The sequence below is a fragment of the Amblyomma maculatum genome, chromosome 1 (assembly GCF_055883805.1).
Source record: "Amblyomma maculatum isolate TAMU_Amacu chromosome 1, ASM5588380v1, whole genome shotgun sequence".
In the NCBI taxonomy this organism is placed as follows: domain Eukaryota; kingdom Metazoa; phylum Arthropoda; class Arachnida; order Ixodida; family Ixodidae; genus Amblyomma; species Amblyomma maculatum.
The window spans coordinates 350799313-350818459 of record NC_139344.1 but is presented as its reverse complement, the minus strand read 5'-3'; the positions used below and the strand labels follow the sequence as shown (position 1 = coordinate 350818459).

Below are 19147 nucleotides of genomic sequence, written 5' to 3'. Positions count from 1 at the left end.
ATGAAGGTAATACTAGCGTTCTTTCATGATTATGATACCGTAAGAGGTCGTAAAGCATTGTATATACATGGTGGCCAGTTTTTTGAGGTGGATCTCAGATGCATCCCTTCCCCCATAGAGTTTCTTACACTAACTAGAGGGAAAGCTGAGGGCGCTGCACTTCAGCGACCATGGGCGCGCTAAGAATCATGGCCCGGTGTGCTACTTGTTGCGGGACAGTCGGTTTTTCTCGGATGCATGGAGTGGCGTTACTATGATGTTTTTTTTTCTTATCATCATCATCATCATTATCAAGGTGCGTACATAGACCGCAAAAGCCATAGTAGCGAAGGCGCAAAAGAAGACGTCGCCAATAAAAGGTTTCTGTTTCCCGAAATGGCACTAAAAACTTTCTTAAGTAATTGCACAACCATAAATAACTCCAAAACGTTTTTTTCCTCTTAAAGTGTGCCTGTTAAGTGCGAAATATTGGTATTTGTGCTGATCAAAACTAAGCCGATAGGAGAAAGAGCCATCGCTTATATTAGATAAATTGCACATTGAATGGGGCTATTTCTCCCCGTTTTCGAATTTATAGTCACAATGTTTAATGATAGGACATTATTTACGGTAGAACGACGTTTATCTTTGCATTAGTTTTGGCCAAAAATTGTAGTTCTGCACTCGGTAGCTCTCCGGCCCATGATGCTTTGAGCGCTCATGGTGGCTGAACTGGTCGTCTGGAAACTCCATGTAAACTCCCGTAGCTGGCAGCAGAGCTTTCCTTCTAGGTAAGAGTAAGAAACTCTATGCCTTCCCCGCCTTTAATTTTTAGATCGCAGCTATTAGGCTCTTGTTTCTGGACTGCTCACTGCATAGTTCGCGTGGTCGTCGTTGGCGTAAGGAGCCGCCTGCTATCCAGCCGTGGCATGTTTATAATAGAAAAGTGAAACGTCGACAGCCAAGAGTAGCAGGTGGTACAGTGGAGAGGTCAAAACTCCCTGCTCTCGTCCGCCCACATAACATATTCCACTCCTTGCTACGTTTACCTTCCCATCAGCACGTCACACTTAGCGACGATCGGCTATCTTGCTTTCTAATTACACGCCCTGTCCATGACCATTTATTCTGGTTAATTTCGACGAGAATGTCAGTAACTCGCGTTTGTTCTCTGTGCCATCCATTCTGCACGCTTCTCGCCTCTTAACGTTAAGCCTGTCATTTTCTATTCCATGGATCACTGCGTTTTCTCAATTTTAAACTCAACCTTTTTCGTTAGCCTCCACGTTTCTGCCTCATAAGACATTCATGATATGAGAGTATTTACCAAAAGCGTTCCATCCCAATCTTATTCGTTAGGCGTTTCACTTTTATGCTCCGAACTTGTGGTCACTGCATGTTTTAATCTTTCAGTGATTCCAGCGCTTCACTACCTACCGATGATGCAATTCCCTTTCGATGGGCTGAGCATTAGTTTTCTGCATAATAATTTCTAGACCACCTCTTCCCCCCCTAGCTATCTAGGTGATTGACCATTCTTTCTAATTCGATCCCTGAGTTACTTAGCAGCGAAATGTAATCAGCGAATCGCAAGTCACGGAAGTGTTTTTCTTTAAACTCTATCCATACATAGTTTCAAGTCCATACCTCTGAACAGTTCCTCTATGCAGGCGGTGAACAGTACACTAAAAAAGAACTTTGTTCCTTACCTAACATCCTAGTGGTCGGGATTTTCGGGATTTTATAACTTAATATTATTTTGCTATTATCGGATACATGTACTGTAGTACAGGTGATATACAGGTATGAACAGGTTTTGTAATGCTTGGTATTTGGCAGGTCCACCTGATGATGTGAGCAAATGCCGCTGCGCTGCCACTCCTCTGTTCCCGGAAGAAAGAAATAAGAGAGTCTTCTTCTTGCACGCTCCACCCTAAAATTGTTGTTTTGCGGGGATGCTCCGTACGCCGACGTTTTGAGAAGAAAATCAGCTATTGCGACGGCTCAGTCACAGCTTCGACCTCTCAGCTCTCTAATCTGCTTTCGTTCTCAGGCTGACACGACCTTCATGAGGAGCGATGGCGCAGCAAAAGCTTTTTCTCACTGCCCATGTGCCTTATCACCTAGGCGTGACAGAACAGTCTCTATGGTGAACGGAAGGGCAAGTTTCGTTTACTAGCATTGTAAGGCGGAACAGCGCCGAATATAACATATGCGGGTATCAGTGGCTAGGAAATATCTGGACGAGCTTTTTTTTTTCGGTTAGGGCGACTGAAGATCAGCATATTATTACAAGTGCATCATTAAAAATGCATTCTGGCAAATTCACTGCTCTGCATACTCCAAATTGCGACAGCAGCTGCATTATTTCTGCTGTAAAATGTTCCAGGCCACTTGATTACTATTAAGTATAAAATAAGTATAGAATTAAGTCTAGAATTAAGTATATAATACCTGGGACAGTATCATGCACTGCTCTACATTGAAGCATTCTGTGGCTTATGCTTGCAAGAGTGACTTTTGATGTGCAGGTGTGCAAGCAGCTGTGTCCGTGTATTACACGCTCTCACAACAGAAGTCCGCTTTATACCAAGGCAGAGGCCACGTCTAGGCGGTCAAGACCACCAAACGACTCACGAACATGGAATCCACGCCAGGAGACGACGATCAGAACAGTGTGAGTCACATCTGCACGCCTGTTGTAGCGCCGTAAAGCGCCACTACGAACGTTTAGAACTTAATGTTTTTGAAGTATTTAAGCTGTCTGGGTAAAGCTGCGTTACCTGCTAACTCCGAACAGTAAGATTATTGCGACAGCCTACTCACAGCCTACTAGTTTCATTCGGGAAGCAGTTAAAGCCGAAGACGCAACGATTACAACATGATAAATTGACGTGAAAGGTATTTTCCCACATTTTGCTGCTTCAGAAACAATTTCTGTGCTTCGCGTTACATATATGAGGTGATTAGAGAACTTCGACAGCAACATATCGTAGGTGCTATATTTAGCCATCAGAGGTGGTGAAGGGTGGCTGTTCCTTGCCCTACGGGGCTGGGACGGGTAGGTCAACGCCGCTTGCGGTGGGGGCTAGCCTGCTACTGAATTTTTATCTGTTGTAGGCCGTCATTGCACTTGCCACCTCTTCGGTGGTGGACGACGGCTGTTGCGACGCGCGTCTTTCTCCCCTTCTTTTTTTTTTTTCTTCTCTATTTTCTCTTCTGTCCGCACGAGGCAGCGGATATGGCTCAGCAACAGAGCCAGTAGCAGGCCCGTGCATTTTCTTTTCCTTCTTCCTTCATATATATTATGGTGAAGCTACCCAAGAAAACATAAAATATTGTGCCTCCTACAGTCGCAACGACAACCTACTCAGCCATCATGTGCTATCTGTTCTTGTTTGCAGTCTAGCGTGGCGACCTTGCAACCGGCGTCTGCAGAGAGCTCCTACAATTTCGTTGGCGATGTGGAGTTCCAGCGCTGGATAGTGGCCACGACGATCGCAGTTTGCATCATCGCATTTGTCACTGGCATGGCGCTTCTGCTGCAAAGTATCTGGCGTTGGCAGCAAGATAGCACCAAAGTAAAACACCTCCGGCATCCTGGAAGAGGTTTATTAGGCGTCGTAGCCTGCAACTCCACCCTCTGCCATCGCTACAAGGAGCTTATCTCTTCTTGCGCGGACGACGCCCGCAAATCACCATGCACAGGTCTCTCAGACTTTGTGTGCGGGGAGGGGGTGTGCTATGGAAGGCCTATAGAAAGCCTCCTGAGGGGCCTCCTGAGGTCTTTGGCTGCAGACGCTCTGGCTGCCTGGAGACTGAAGAGCAATAAGAAGTGGCCCGCAATGAACCGTGCCGCTGACTTGTACGAAGAATGTCGTCATAGTCCACTGCGCAGCGCCAAGTCACCGAGTGCCGGAGACGATGTGAGCGTCGCCGAGCTAAGTCCTTTACTGGCCTCTAACGACAGCGCAGCTGAGCTTGCTACGCGACTGGCAGCCCGCTACCAGGACGGCGGGTTTATCTGGCTGGACGCTTCTTCAGTGCATGCGCAATACAAGCTGCGCCTCCAACTCAAAATGAACACGCAGTTCTTGCAGAACGCGCCAGGACAGGAAGCTTCAAGCAGCCGCTGCAAACGGCGCTCGCCGCTGAAGCCCTTTGAGGATTCGATATCGCGACGGAATATCTTGACAGTTATGGACCACGTGAACACGCTGTGGAAGAAAGCAGGAAACTTGAGTATTTACATGCCGGTTTCCTTAGCCATAGGAGAGCTTGACAAGTACGGACTGGTCTCATCGATCCTTATCAATGAGCTTAATCAGGGCGGCGGCGCAGTGTTCGACAAGGCTGACCTAATCGAAGTAGCTAACGAAGCACTTCTTCCGTTCCTAAAGGAGCTACTGCAGATTAGGAACATCAAGGCGTACCTGGCCTGGGAGTTCGCTCAACACATAATGGCGTGCATAGTTCCGATTGACCTTGAGGAGAAGGCACTCACGAACAGATGCTTCGACTGTGTTGAGCGAGTGGCCGGCTTGGCAGCGCATGCTCCGTTCCTTCTCACCAGTCATGAGCCCGAGTCTCTGGCCGAAACGTCCTTCTTCCTGCAGCAAGTGAAGGAGTTTGTGGCTAGTGCCGTGACCGAGGCAAGTTGGTTACCGGCGACACAGCAAGAAAACTTGATCAAGCGCCTCTTCAATCTACAATTTGTGCGAGGAATACCAGCGCGCAAGGACGGAATGGCACAGCTTAGCAAATACTACGCGTATCTTCCGAATGTGACGGGCAGTTTTGCTAATGACTATAGCGCAGCAGCGCGGGCCGCTTGGAATTGGTCGCTGAGAAGCACAACACACCCATTTACATTGCTTTCTGCGTTCCCTAACGTACTTGTTAGGAATAACACAGTATTTGTTCCGGCTGTGGTCCTAGTGCCACCTCTATTCAACTACAGCGACGTCCAGTCGGCCCAGTACAGCTTTTTCAGCGTTGCCCTTCTTCGAGCCGTTCTGCACAGCTCCGGCCTGACTGGTCTGCAGTCGACGGTAGTACCAGATGAGATCACTCAACGTGCCGGTATCCTAGGTCTTTGTCTGGGGCTAAACGCATCTGCAAGGAATTATTCATCTCGACTGGGTGACGTCATGGCCATGAGTACAGCACTGCGGGTGTTCGGAGTAGGAAAGGAGGACGATGTTGTGCTTGACAGCTGTCTTTTTATGTGCACAGCTGATAACCCGCGGCGCTGCGACATGCCTGCCGGTCAGGCGGCCCGTTTCGAAAGTGTGTTCGCCTGTTCCCGGCCGTCGCCCATGACTGAATTCAGAAAGTGCTTCATGTGGTGAAAATCGATGAGCGATTGATCGTGACACTCTTATTGTGTATGTACTTATAGCCTGCTTCCGCCGGTGAAGACATAAAAGAGCGCGTTACCCAATTAAAGTAAAAGATGGTGGGGAAGGGGGGGGGATGACATCCGTTTAGCGCCATAAGTTGATATGTTCTTAAGAGTTTTCTTGTCTGTCATAGGAACAACATTGTGTCATTTGTTTTCACGAGGATCTTACATATAAGCGTTCTATACCATCAAGCCCAATTTTTCTAGTTTTCCATTGCTGAGAAGCGCAAATTTGAGCAAGGCCACATTTCCTTTACTGGCGCGTTGCGTAAATACAGTTGAAGTTCGTTTGACTTTGTTTCAGAGTTAGAGACAATGTGTGCGGACTGTTGTTGTTTTGTTTGCCCATTAAATATTGAGATGAAATTATTTGGTAAACTTGATTTTCTTTATCGCCGGCTTCGCGTGGGCGTTCGGTCCACGTGCTGCTTGATGCTTTACTATTCGACTAGTGACGAAGTTCTGTTCTTAACTTATAAGGTTAAACTTTCCACGACAACCCAGAAAATGAAGGGCACGGTAGCTGAGAATGCTTTATAATTGTGACTTCTTGGGACTTCAAGGTGCACTAACATCACACAGTTCACGAACGCCTTGCGCTGCAGTCAGTTCAGTCGTTCAGTCGTGTCCGACTCTTCGTGATCCTATGGACCATATCACGCCACGCTTTCCGGTCTCTCGCTATCTTCCCAACATCACATAACTTCATCTGCAGCGCCTCGAGGATGCCTGCAACGAAAACATTAAGGAAAGAGCGTACAACCGTCCAGCGTTAACGGCGTTCGCTGTCGAACAAGGCAACAGCACGAACACGTAAACATGACCAAGACGCATCAGCAAGACCAAGAAAACTTAGAAATTTGGCAATGGAACTGCAGAGGCTACCGCAAAAAACAGTCCCTACTAAAACAATACATAAACACACAGCTTACACCCCCCGATGTGATTACGCTCCAAGAGACTGGAACCAATGCCTACCCCTTCTCTGGTGACCCTCAACCTTTCCCAACATCAAATCTTTCTCCAGCGACTCCTCTCTTCTCATCAGATGACCAAAGTAGCTGAGCTTTAACTTTAGAATTTGACCCTCTAATGAGCAGTCAGGGTTTATGGTCGACAATATCGACTGATGTGATCTTCTGGCAGTCCAAGGAAATCTCAAGTCTCCACCAGCACCACAATTCAAATGCGTCAATTCTTCGGTGGTCAGCCTTCCTCACAGTCCAACTCTCGCATCCATACATCACAACTGGAAAGACCCTAGCACGAGTTATACGGATCTTGGTTGGCAGACTAATGTCTCTGCTCTTTACTAGGCGGTCAAGGCTAGCCATGGCTCTCTTTCCCAGAAGTGGGCGTCTCCTAATTTCATGGCTGCAGTCTCCTTCCGAGGTAATCTTGGAGCTCAAGAAGAGAAAATCTGTCACAGCTTCCATTTCTTGTCCCTTGATGCTCCAGGACTTGATAGGGCAAAATGCCATGATCTTTGTCTTTTTAATGTTCAGTTTAAGCTCAAACTTCTCACTCTAGCCTCCATCTAAACGTGGCAGCCGCAGCCGGGATCAAAACCGGTACTCTGACTCAGTAACCGAGCATTCTAATATTTGGGCCATTGCGGTGGGCTCAGCAACAACAGGCAGTGGTTGCGAACCGTACTGGAAAGTAGGTTTTTGGCGCTATGCGGCACTATTGGGGAAGAAAGTCTGTGGATCAGGCAAACTGCAACCAAAGCGCATAACTTTTGTATCGACCAGCAGTCTCGGACCATACTTGAAGATCTGACAGTTGGACTTTAATTCTTTCATTTGCGCTAGAGAAATAAGGTTATAATTCAGTTACATCGTACGTCTGGTCGAAAATCGCCCGGCGTGCGGTTCAGGGACTTTGCTCTATGGTGCATATATCTAGATGCTTTTCTAGAGTTTGTTGTAAAACGTTCCGATTTTTTGTTTATCTCAATGCAACGTTCAATCAACCTTTCAAGCTGACGTTTAGAGTAGAACTGAGTACGAGAAAAGGTGATGTATTTTTAGAGTGCACCTTTAATGCTTTATTTTGCGACTGACTGAAAAACCTTGCAGCACTTCTGAGTAGGAGTAAATTATTTTGCTCTATATCATGGGTCTAAAGTGTAAAATCTGAAGTGTAACGTCCCGAAGCAACGATTGGGATACAAGGGACGACATAATGAAGACTAGGCCACATAGAAGTGCCCTGCCCTCTCATAGCACACGGGGGATATCGAACCCCGTTGCCACCAAACCATAGGCCTTGTGCCCCGGACCGAAGTGCTAGCCATGAGGTAAGCAGCAGAACACGAAAGCCGCCTAGTCATCCAGCCAGGGTCATGGGCAACACTCTTGTGGAGTTTATTTGTTACTGTGAACTTTGTCATAAACTGCTGGTTGTAGGATGTGATTTTGAAGCGAAAGAGTCCCCCCCCCCCCCCCCCCCCTCTCCCCTCGTGGTAATATCAGCACCTGCTCATGTGTGACCTTCAGTGAGCTAGAGGACAAAGTGCGCCTATAAGCAAACGCCATGAATCACCTATATGCGGCTGCACCACCTTTGACCTTTGTAAGTGTGGCTATAAGAAAAGACCATGCTCCTTTTAGTTCTCCTTGTCTAGCGTAATGATAATAACGATGACGATGATGGCGCAGTTAGTGATAATGATGATGTTGATAGTAGCGATGACAATTGCGTTTCAGTTAGTGATAATAATGTTGATGATAGTGGCGATGGCAATGACGGTGCATTTAGTTGACGATGACGGCTACGATAGTGATGATGACGATGAGTAACAAGGAGCGTAACCAAGTGTAACGTACCAAGCCTAACGAGGCTTTCGCTTCTTCTGGGTTTAGGAGGCGTTAAACCACATGATTTTTTTTAATCTTCAGATTGACACAAGTTTCTTGCAGCGTAAGCTTCCTCTCTAAACGTTTTAGCAGCGCTTGTGGAAAAACCAGTGACGCCTAGATGGCACTGTCCCTTACAGCTTGGCCATCGCTTTGCTCTGGGAAAAGTTCGGAGATTTTGTGAATGCAGGCCGAAGAGTCAAGCTTTATGGCAATCGACGTCAAATGAAACAAATCCCGTTCGGCCTCCGTGATTGTGGTGGGCAAGATTCTGCACAGACGCCTAGAGCAAAGTACACAATAAGGACTTTAAATAAAAGCTGTGTTTCAAACAATCAAACCCACATAAAATTCGCCGAAGCGCGATCTTGTGGTGTGCGCATCCGCGATGGTATAGTGCATGCGCAGATCGAAAGATCGCGCCCCTGCAAATTCCTTGTATGAAGCCCAGAGGCACTGAAGCCACTCTGCCGTCGTCAAAGTGTTATGTCACACACCGTGTGATTGGGGCTTAATAAATCAAAGAAATGGCACACAGCAGCTAACGTGATTCGAAACCACGGAGAAGCACGCAAGCGTCACTGACCTCTCCATTTAACTTAGCTATCGTCGCTTATTTTTCTTTATTGCGTGTTCACAGTTACGAATACAGCCTGGTAAATGTTTCAGATGTAGTAGAGCATCACGAAGAGTAACAGCAAAATATTAAGGCGGCACTTCGTTTCAGAACCGTTTTAGGTTACACAGCTGCATCAAAACTGGCATCCGCTCAGGTTTCTGACTTTGGGCGTTATAGCTAGCTTTAAGATAAGTCACATTCTTAATGACATGCTCCCTCGCTCAGTGAGCATCCACATCAGCGTTTCGCACAGCCATTGTTTATACGTACTCTATGGAGGCACAGCAACATGTATAAGTCGTATATGGCACACACGGTCCTGAGCATGGACAGGCAGATCCTTTCTTAAAGTCCTCCTTAAGATATCCCAGAGAAATACTGCGTTCCAGCAGTCAAGGCAAACATTGTCTATAGTTTCCGGTTTACGGCAACTAAAGCAATAGGACAAAAAAGTTTTTTCCTTTAACCGTAGTTTAACTGGTAATGTACCATTAGGTAAAAGAAAAAAAAACGCGATAAAAGCAGCCCGTTTCATGCGCCTTCTCAACTAACAGCTTTCTTATAGGGCCGCATAGCTTTCCTTTATGGCTGGGCTCGGGTAGATGCATATGTGTAATTAATCCCTTATTCCACTTTCTTTGTAGGTCGGAGGGTAGGAGGCAATTGGTCGCTCAGGGGGGGCTTCTATCTATCGATTCTGTAACCCTATCCGCTGGGGCAGCCGCGTTGTGTCCTAAACAGGGAATTTTCGGACTGCTCTGCTGCAGAAAGTGACGTTGACTTTCGAACGAAATAACAATTGCAACTTGGCATTTGTAAAATTCACAGAATTAAAACAGGAAGCAAGATAAAGAATACGTAGGCAATGGTTTGGGGCTTTGCGGCGTCAAATATCGCATCAATTAAATTGGTGAACAGCTTTGCCAAGAATAAAATTTAACGCTTAGAAATCAGAGCTGCAGGCATCCATTATTTGCAACCGAGCTGCCACTGTGCAAAGCCTTTTTTGATCAAGTACTAGTGAACACGCCTTCACATGCACTCCTGCATTGTTCACAGCGGCACAGAGAATTACAAGAAATCCGCCGAAGGCGCGTCCCATTGTTGAGAGCTTTACTTTGTGCAATTTTTTTTACTTCTTTTACACAGCCTGTTTCGCACTAAGAAACAAGTTGTCTTCGATGCACAAGCGAGACGCAGTATACAAGACAGAATGCGCAGACGGTGCACATTTTGTCTTTTGTTGTTTTGTCGCTTGCTTCGCAGTAAGTGACGTACGAGCGGCACATGCGAGAACGCGGTGAGACGCACATGACCGGGAGCTCGCCAGTTTCGTCTCGGCGAAGACATCCCCATGAAAAGTGTTCACAACGTGCTTGGGCTCGCGAGCTAACACCCCTCTCTCTTTCTCGCCGTAAATGCCGAGAACAAAAACGGCGGTCGTTCAATGCACCTAGATGAACGTCGCACCCATATTCCCGTACAAAAAAAAAATTAAGGGGTTGAAAATAGAAAACCTATAGCCGCACTCGAGCGAACGGATTTCAAGAGCATTATGAAACTGAGTTCGCCAGCTGCGCTCGTGTTCTCCGTCTCGGTGAGTCACTTCAACAGTCTTACTTTTCGGATTTGTTTTATTGCGAGTCCACCGGACTCCACGAAAACTCTGCAGTCACCGTGAGTTACCGTGAGATAAATGGGCTGAGGCGCCGGAGCAAAGATGGCACGTATGAGCTTAATTGTTTTTTTTTTGTTTTGATTTTACTTTTGTCATACATTTTCAAAACAGGAATGCATGTGTACTCAGTTAAGTAGGGAAAGAAGAGATCTATTAGATGGTATTTATATTTTATATTCTCAATAGTGGGAAAAGCGCATTTTGTAAGATCAGAGCTCTTGAATGCACCCAGTACCTCATCTGGTTTGCTGCAATGTTTTCTACAGCAGAAGGATTACAGCCTTGCGGCAGCTGTGTAAATATCACTTGGATGCTTCTTTTGGCCAGCACAGCCTAACACGTTCGTTTAGCTCGGACTATCCCGCCATTGTACGCTAGATTTCTCTTTACTTTTTCAATAAAAGGCTACAAGCGTTTTTGTGTACCACCAATATTACCAGCCTCGCACTCGGTTTGTACAATTTTTAAGTCGGCTGGCGGCTTTTGAAAATTACGTCCATGAGTAGCTTCGGGATGTACTGATACGCTATGTACAAGAGGACGTTCAATTGAATAAGTCAATTCCCATTGCTAATTCACCACAATCTGAATATGCTTTTTGCGCATTAATGCCTTGCGACATGCCGTGAAACATCATTGCGGCTCTACAGTGCTGCGTCAGTCACAGCCATTAAAAAAAAAATAAAGGAATTGCACAAAATAGTTTCACCCAGTACCTTTAAGTCAATGATTGTGAATTGCAAGAACTATTTGTCAAATAAGCAAGGACAAACAGTAAGAAAAGCTGTTTGCTTTGCTGGGTTCGTACATGACACCTGTTGGCGAGTGTTGCTAACACAATACAGTCCAGTTATGAGCCTATCCTGATGCAAAGTGTGATGCGAATATTTGGTCATTTCGACGTCCGCGCAGATAACGAATCATACAAAGGCACACATTTGGCGTTTGGCTAAGCAGTTTCGCATGTGAACGCCAAGTTCTGTCGCATGTTTTGTTGCGAATTTCTTTTAGTTTGTGGCAATATGCACGTCTTAAGCCATGAGCCGCAAAACAGAACTCGGCATTGACTTAAAGGAAGTTATTTCTGTGCGAGAGACATTGTAGTTAAAGTTTAATGTTTTAAGTCGCAATGCGATAAGAAACGCACTGAGTTATAAACTCATTATACGCATAAGTAGGTTTCACATTTAAAAACACCTTTTTCTGTGCTTTAACTCGTTTTTATCTTGGCGCATGATGTTTCAAAGTAAATTTTCGTCTTAGTACAGAAATGACGCGCAAAATATTTCGCTTTGAGCAGACCGCTGTTCGGACTCAACGAATGGACGTTTAAACTGCATCGTTTGCATGCATAAGCTTCGATAGGTAACACTTTTGGTCCAGAAAACAGAATGCAGGAAGGAAGCTGCACTACTGCGTTAATCTATTGAGCTCAAATACACTTTCACAACTGTCGGCACGAAATAATTCTCTACGGTATTGGCAAAGTAAAAGATATGCACTAACAGCTCACAATATCGCTACGGTTAATTTGTCTCAGGACATGTTTCTGTCTGAAAAAATAAAGCCATAACAGTGATTCCGGAACTGTGAGGATAAAGTAATTTAGATGGTTAGAAGGCTACATCTGCCACCTAGTCCGGTGTGCACATTGCCACAATATAAAACATCATCAACTTGAAGTTCACATCAATACATGCGACAGGACTTTGTGTTCACACTTCAAAATATCAGAAAACGCCATGCCTTCTTGCTGTATTTCTCGAGTGAGCGTGCCTATCACTAATATGCAGTAAAACCCAGGAAAAAAATAGGAGGCAGAGTGTGTCAGCAAAATAATTACGAGGTACTTATGTGTTATAAGGTTGCCCTTTAGAGTCTGTACATTACTTCACTATTGGCCTCCCCAATTGGTCATGGTTGTGAACTTCTGGCTATGTTTACTTCGTGATTAATACCGTTGAAGGAGTAAAGAAAATGATGTAGAGGCAGAGAGTTCATTTCGCGCTCAAAATGCCCCAACCTTGAATCCTGCTGACGCCACTGTGATATCATGGGTTTGCGAAAGGAGGAGAAGGAGGAGGAGGAAAGGCAGGGAAGGTTATGGGGGCAGGTGAGGCATGCAAAGAAAGCTCATGAAATTTACATGTAAATTTTATTCATTCATTTTTTCAAGCAGTGCTAAACTTCGATCACGTATTGTGATAACGCGGACAATCAGGAATGTGAGTGCGAGTTGCCAGAGATTTTTTTATCAATAATAATATGGCTGGCAACATCTAAGAATTCTTCAGTAATGATGAAATGGGAGCAGGTAGAAGCACATGCAAATGCTAATCTATATCTACGCACTAGCATCCATTCCTCAGGATTGTATGTTGGTTACGAGGTTCAAAGATGACGGCTACGAAAAAGAAAACAGAAGATCAGTGGGATTTGCGCTTCACAGTTTGCGTTAGCATCAGTGGCCCACTCTCAAGAAGCATTCGATGACATTTCAATAAGTCAGACCGCATGAGTGAATGGCCCGGTCCAGTTCTGGCCTCCTCTCTCCACTCTGGCGACCACGGCTTCCCTATTGCCGCTCGTCGCCTTCCACCCTCTCTCCTTCCCTCTGTCATTTTAACGCGATAACGTTGTATGCTCTGGGTTGCACAAAACCCAGCGTCATCAGCGTAGGCACTTTATAGGAAAAATCACGGGCATGGTTCTGCCTGGCGGTAGTTGGTGGGTAAAATGGCCGCGCACGATACAGGACAAGGCAGTAGCTGCCAACCCGGTCTTATACTTTAAAATAGATGAATGAGAGAAATTTTACTTCCCAGGGCCCTTGGCCGATGAGTAAGGCCCACTACTCCTAGGCCACACAAGCACGTCTGCACGGCTTGGTTAAAGCAGGCCTTTGTAGATAGATACCCATGCCGGATGGTCTAACATAACTGGGTCGCTTGCACCTCTACGATAATGTGTGTGTTAGATATTTGAGGTACACATGAAAGAATGAAAGGAGTAGCAAAGTGGATATACGCGAACGATTATTCGAAGGAGGAGCTGCAGACGGAAGCCGTTAAAGATAGCGCGTGTCATGCCCTTAAGCATGTAGCTTAAGTGTCCAGAAATTGTTTCTCTCCATCCTCTCCGCTAGACGTGGAGCGGAAGGCTTCCCCCTTTCTCCACTTTGGCTCCTCTCTGCAGTGCAATACACTCTGCGAAAATGGGCGCGGTTAGTTAACACATTAAAACGCAGTAAGTATTCCTCCCAAACATTATATGGCCAGTAAAGGAAGTAAAAAAAAAATATCGATCGGTCTATTAATGGGCGACTGTAATGTCAAAGTACGAATGAAGCAGGTACGTGAGCCGGCTAAAGGAAAAACCGATACAGCTAGCGAGGAGCAAGTTGAAAGTTGGAGAGTGGAATTACAAGCAGAATTTTCTGAATCAAATAACATTAGAACCATGAATGTTTTTTTTTATAAACACGGAGAAGTGAAATGAACATAGAAAACAAAGTGACATGCCAAAAAATGAAGTAAACAATATTATGTGCCCCTCCTGTAGCCGCAAAAGAGTAGAGAGGTGCCAGGTAACCTGGGGTGTGGCGAGCTTTGGATAGCAGTATAGCACTTAGGATAGCGAGCTTAGCAGCTGGGGCGGGATTGGACCACCTTTGAAAGGGTACCGGTGAAGCGATGACAAAGAAGGATATACTCTGCCAATTAATGGCAGTAATGAAAATGCAGGCTCGACGCCTGTCACTTGCAATGCCCATTATTCTGCTCTAACTGGAGAAAGAAACTCTTAGCATGTGCCTTTCAGGAAATATAACTTTGTCAATATGATCACAGGGCGTGCGACATAAGTAGGATCTAGGGGGAGACGGGTTACTGGCAAGCACTCTCAAAGCACCAAGGGCTGGAAGATTGGCTAGAACGAGCAGAATTGTAAAAGCTATTCAAGGAGGCAAAATAAATGAATGAAAAATTCTCACATTGTGAGGATTTAGCATGTTTTTATTTCTGACATAATCCCAAAGCAGCGAAGGAGAAATTACAATGAAAAACCAGATGCGCACAATTTGAGATGATATAATGAGTTTGCATGCGACAGTGAAAATAAAAGGGAAACGTTGATCTGATTTTGTGGAGCAGCCGATACTACGGCGTTAATGAGACTTGCAGAGTTGCCAAGGAGACGTATATGCTAGGGGTAACGAAAGCGGAAATAACGAAGCGTCAGGAGCAATGTAACAGGTAAAAAAGATACGTGGCGATAAAATAAATACAGACTTGTGGTGGATGCTACACAGTTTGTGTGAGGAAAACTCACCACCCTGCTCACACAGTGGTTATTGACTTAGACAATACAAAAACCTCGCAGATTAGAAGCTGTAACATAAGAACTGTTGCAGGAGGTGCATCACCAGCATGTGAAGATAAAAATAAAGAGGTGTTAGAAAATATCTAAGGGAACTCTGGAGAGAACATATCAGAAAAGTGATAAAATTCAAATCAGGATGAATGTCACGAACGTTGACAAGATTTCCTTGCCTAGTCGAAAAAAAAAATACAGAACAAGCGTCAAAAATACGACCAAATATTCCGTAGTTCAGCAGCAAATGTGAGATTTTTCTGTAGTGGTTACCTATTGTCTGTACTTCTGCAGTTATGTATATTTTTCTGTAGTAGTTTCCTATTGATTTGTAGTTCTGTAGTAGTTTTTAGCTGTAGCTACAGACAATTCTTATGTTACTACAAAAAGTTCTGATGTCACAAGAGGTTTCCGGTCAAAAACCCCGCAGGAATTCTGTCGTAACAGCAGAAAAGTTTCTGTAGTTCTTTGCGACTGGGTGCTATCACAACAAAATTTCGGGAGATCTCGCGAGAATTTGATAAAGGAAAGCGGAGTAAAAGAGATAACAAGAAAACACCTTCAGTTCAGTTCAGTTCAGTCGTTCAGTCGCGTCCGACTCTTCGTGACCCTATGAACCATGTCCGATTTGGTAACGACAGTACCCTGCTTGCTATGTCACACAGGGCAGTAATTAGAGCACATGATATATGGTCCAAACACTCAAATCATAGTGAATCTTCAAAAATATATTAATCGTAATAGAAAAATAATAACAGTAACAATAAAAATAAAACTATGGAATAATAGTGAATATTCAACACAAGGCATTCCTTGCTATGCAACGTTTGGAAGTACTGTGAAGGGCAGTGTTGAAACCGTGTACGGGATCTATGCAAAGTCGATCGCGATAGTTTCTTAATTTTGATTTGAATTATAGTGGTGATCACACATTTTGCAAATTATTTAAATGCCCAGGACTTCTTTCAAGGATCCTTTTAACCTTTATTTAATCTGCTTGTCCCCTCGAGTTCAGAACAGTCGGAAGGCGCCGAAGTTTGCTGAAAAATTAGAACACTGGTGAAAAGTCATACGTCGCCTGGACATTGCTCGTGACTTTTCGAAAAGGTTGATTTATTTTCCTTGTCTTATCCGAGTACTGGCCCCGAACGTCACGGAGAAAAAAATAACCAATCAACTCTAACAGTCTACGGGTTCAAGAACGTTCTGCTAGAACACGAACAAAGGCTTGCCTTCTATGATGCAGCCGCCAACTCTGGACTCGAATCCTGAATGCTCTTCAGTGCAGGCGCCGTCTAACCTTTATTGCAGCTCTAGGTCGCGTCAGCTAGACAAGCACTCAAGCTGAAAATCCGCCTGAAGGCTTGACGCGCCTGGAGACAAGAGCTACCTTTGTTTCGGGACATGCGCGCTCTTTTCAGGGTGACAAGACAGCGAGGGAAACGCTCGCAGCTCGATACGGTTTTAAGAAGTCAGAGCGTAACTTGGGATGGACTGATGGGAGAGCATAAAGTTCTTATAATAAGAGCTTATAATTCTGCATAAAGAAAGCAACAAAATTCCCATAAAGAAAGGTGTTAGGCAAGGAGACACGATCTCCCCAGTACTATTCACAGCTTGCTTAGAGGAAGTATTCAGAGACTTGGAATGGGAGCAGTTAGAGATAAGGGTAGATGGAGAATACCTCAGTAATCTGCGATTTGCCGATGACATTGTCTTGCTAACTAACTCGGGGGATGAACTGCAAATAATGATTAATGATCTAGACAGGAAAAGTAGAAAGGTAGGCTTAAAAATCAATATGCAGAAGACTAAAGTAATGTTCAACAGCCTCGGGAAGGAACAGCAGTTAACGTTAGGTAGCGAAGCACTGGAAGTAGTAGGCGAATATGTCTACTTAGGACAGGTAGTAACTGCAGATCCGGACCATGATAATGAAATAACAAGAAGAATAAAATGGAGATGGAGCGCATTTGGCAAGCACTCGCAGATTATGACTAGCAGCTTACCGGTGTCGCTCAAGAGGAAAGTATACAACAGTTTCATCTTACCTGTAGTCACCTATGGGGCTGAAACGTGGAGGCTAACCAAGAGAGTTCTACTTAAGTTGAGGACAACCCAGAGGGCTATGGAACGAAAAATGGTAGGGGTAACATTAAGAGATAGAAAGCGTGCAGAGTGGGTGAGAGAAATAACTCAAGTTACCGACATTCTAGTGGAAATTAAGAAGAAGAAATGGACATGAGCAGGACATGTAGCACGAAGAGAGGATAACCGATGGTCGCTGAGGGTAACAAACTGGATTCCAAGGGAAGGAAAGCGTAGCAGGGGGCGGCAGAAAGTTAGGTGGGCGGATGAGATTAAGAAGTTCGCAGGGGTCAAGTGGATGCAGCTAGCACAGAACCGGGTTAAGTGGAGAAATATGGGAGAGGCCTTCGCCCTGCAGTGGGTATAGTCAGGCTGATGATGATGGGAGAGCTGTAGCCCCATCGTCATCTCCAGTAGGTTTGCGCAACGCCGATAATGAGGAGCGCAGAGAGGACACCGCTTACTAGCAACTCTATGGGCTGAGAAGAGGGAACTTACCTTCGAAATATATCTTGGTTTTAGATCAGTGTCTCAAAAGAAACGCCTAAGCCTTAGCCGACTTCCCTAACCATTACGACTTTGCCATGGGGTCTGTCCAAAACGCGATGTGGCAGTGAGCGCAGATTTTATCTTACTACAAGGAGGTGGCGCATGGTGAACGTAATGAACGCTGGTTTGTTTCGTATGTCCCTCACGGCCACTCCTAGTGCTTCGAACTATGCGCGCTCCTTTCCATTCGTCTTCAGTCAGTCAGTTCAGGCGTTCAGTCGTGTCCGACTCTTCGTGACCCTATGGACCATGTCACGCCACGCTTTCCGGTCTCTCACTATCTTCTTAACATCACATAGCTTCATCTGCAATGCCTCGAGAATGCCATCTAACCATCGCGTTCGCTGCCTACCCCTTCTCCGGCGACCCTCAACCTTTCCCAACATCAAATCTTTCTCCAGCGACTCCTCTCTTCTCATCAGATGACCAAAGTAGCTGAGCTTTAACTTTAGAATTTGACCCTCCAATGAGCAGTCAGGGTTTATGGTCGACAATATCGACTGATTTGATCTTCTGGCAGTCCAAGGAACTCTTAAGAGTCTTCGCCAGCACCACAATTCAAACGCGTCAATTCTTCGGCGGTCAGCCTTTTTCACAGTCCAACTCTCGCATCCATACATCACAACTGGAAAGACCATAGCACGGGTTATACGGATCTTGGTTGGCAGACTAATGTCTCTGCTCTTTACTAGGCGGTCAAGGCTAACCATCGCTCTCTTTCCCAGAAGCAGGCGTCTCCTAATTTCATGGCTGCAGTCTCCTTCCGAGGTAATCTTGGCGCCCACGAACAGAAAATCCATTCGTCTTGGTACAGCCCAATTGCACAGGAGTGAGCCGTCAGTCGTGGGGGTGGCATGTATGTATGTAAGTGGCAGACGTTTAACCTTACTAAAGCCTGGTTATAAGTACAGTGGCTCAGTGTTTAAGATGCTCGGCCATTGAACCCAAGTACCCGGGTTTGAACCCGACCATTTTGAAACCGCTGTAAGATTTTTTTCTTCGAGTCACAGTACTACAAGAGGCCATTGGTCAGTCATAGGCTACACCATTTTGTTGACTGGCGCACTTGAAAGGCCCGTCGGGGAGACTCGCGCGTTGGAGCCACTCACTATTCCGGACTTAGTTTGAATTAGCCCCGCCAGGCCACATCGCCGTGATTATATATATATATATATATATATATATATATATATATATATATATATATATATATATATATATATATATATATATATATATATATAATGCTCCTTCTCTGCTTCCTGAACTCAACTCATATCGGCGCAAAAAAAAAATAAACTGAAACAACGTCCCTACGGCGCCGCACCACGTCGTCAGCCAATAAGAGGGTGCACCCAGGAAGCCCAGTTGACGTCAGCAGGAAATTACGAATGCGTGGTGAAGTGTTGCCTTAATTACTTGTGAACGGTCGTCAGAAGCGCTTAAAGCATTATCTGTAAATTACAAGGACCACACAGTGCTTTTTAATTTCACTAGAATAATCACAAAGACCTACTGTACGGATTGGTTTCATTATCGTATTACCATAACTATCTTCTCAGGGTACCTTTAAAGCTGGCCGGTGGAAACAATGAGAA

The 19147-nt window shown here is 45.2% G+C and overlaps 2 protein-coding genes across 2 annotated transcripts in view; both read left to right on the top strand.

The window, feature by feature from the left end:
* Nucleotides 1–2620: 2620 nt before the first annotated feature.
* Nucleotides 2621–5376, top strand: LOC146207755 (uncharacterized). The gene is made up of 2 exons (XM_084577513.1): nucleotides 2621–2656; nucleotides 3384–5376. Exons 1-2 carry the CDS (start codon nucleotides 2621–2623, stop codon nucleotides 5328–5330), a joined length of 1983 nt encoding a protein of 660 aa, XP_084433639.1. The 3' UTR covers nucleotides 5331–5376.
* Nucleotides 5377–10132: 4756 nt separating this feature from the next.
* The window catches only part of LOC146207754 (ovochymase-1-like), a 30647-nt gene continuing 21632 nt past the window's right edge, over nucleotides 10133–19147 (top strand). Inside the window, exon 1 of the mRNA XM_084590273.1 lies at nucleotides 10133–10460. Coding sequence (XP_084446399.1) covers nucleotides 10419–10460 — 42 coding nt within the window. The 5' untranslated portion in view covers nucleotides 10133–10418. The remainder of the gene's footprint in view (nucleotides 10461–19147) is intronic.

Bases quoted from the DNA above. Each gene is read 5' to 3' on its own strand.
- LOC146207755 (XM_084577513.1), top strand. From the start codon at position 2,621: ATGGAATCCACGCCAGGAGACGACGATCAGAACAGT. The intron at 2,657-3,383 runs GTGAGTCACATC...TCTTGTTTGCAG, and splicing joins GAGACGACGATCAGAACAGT to TCTAGCGTGGCGACCTTGCA.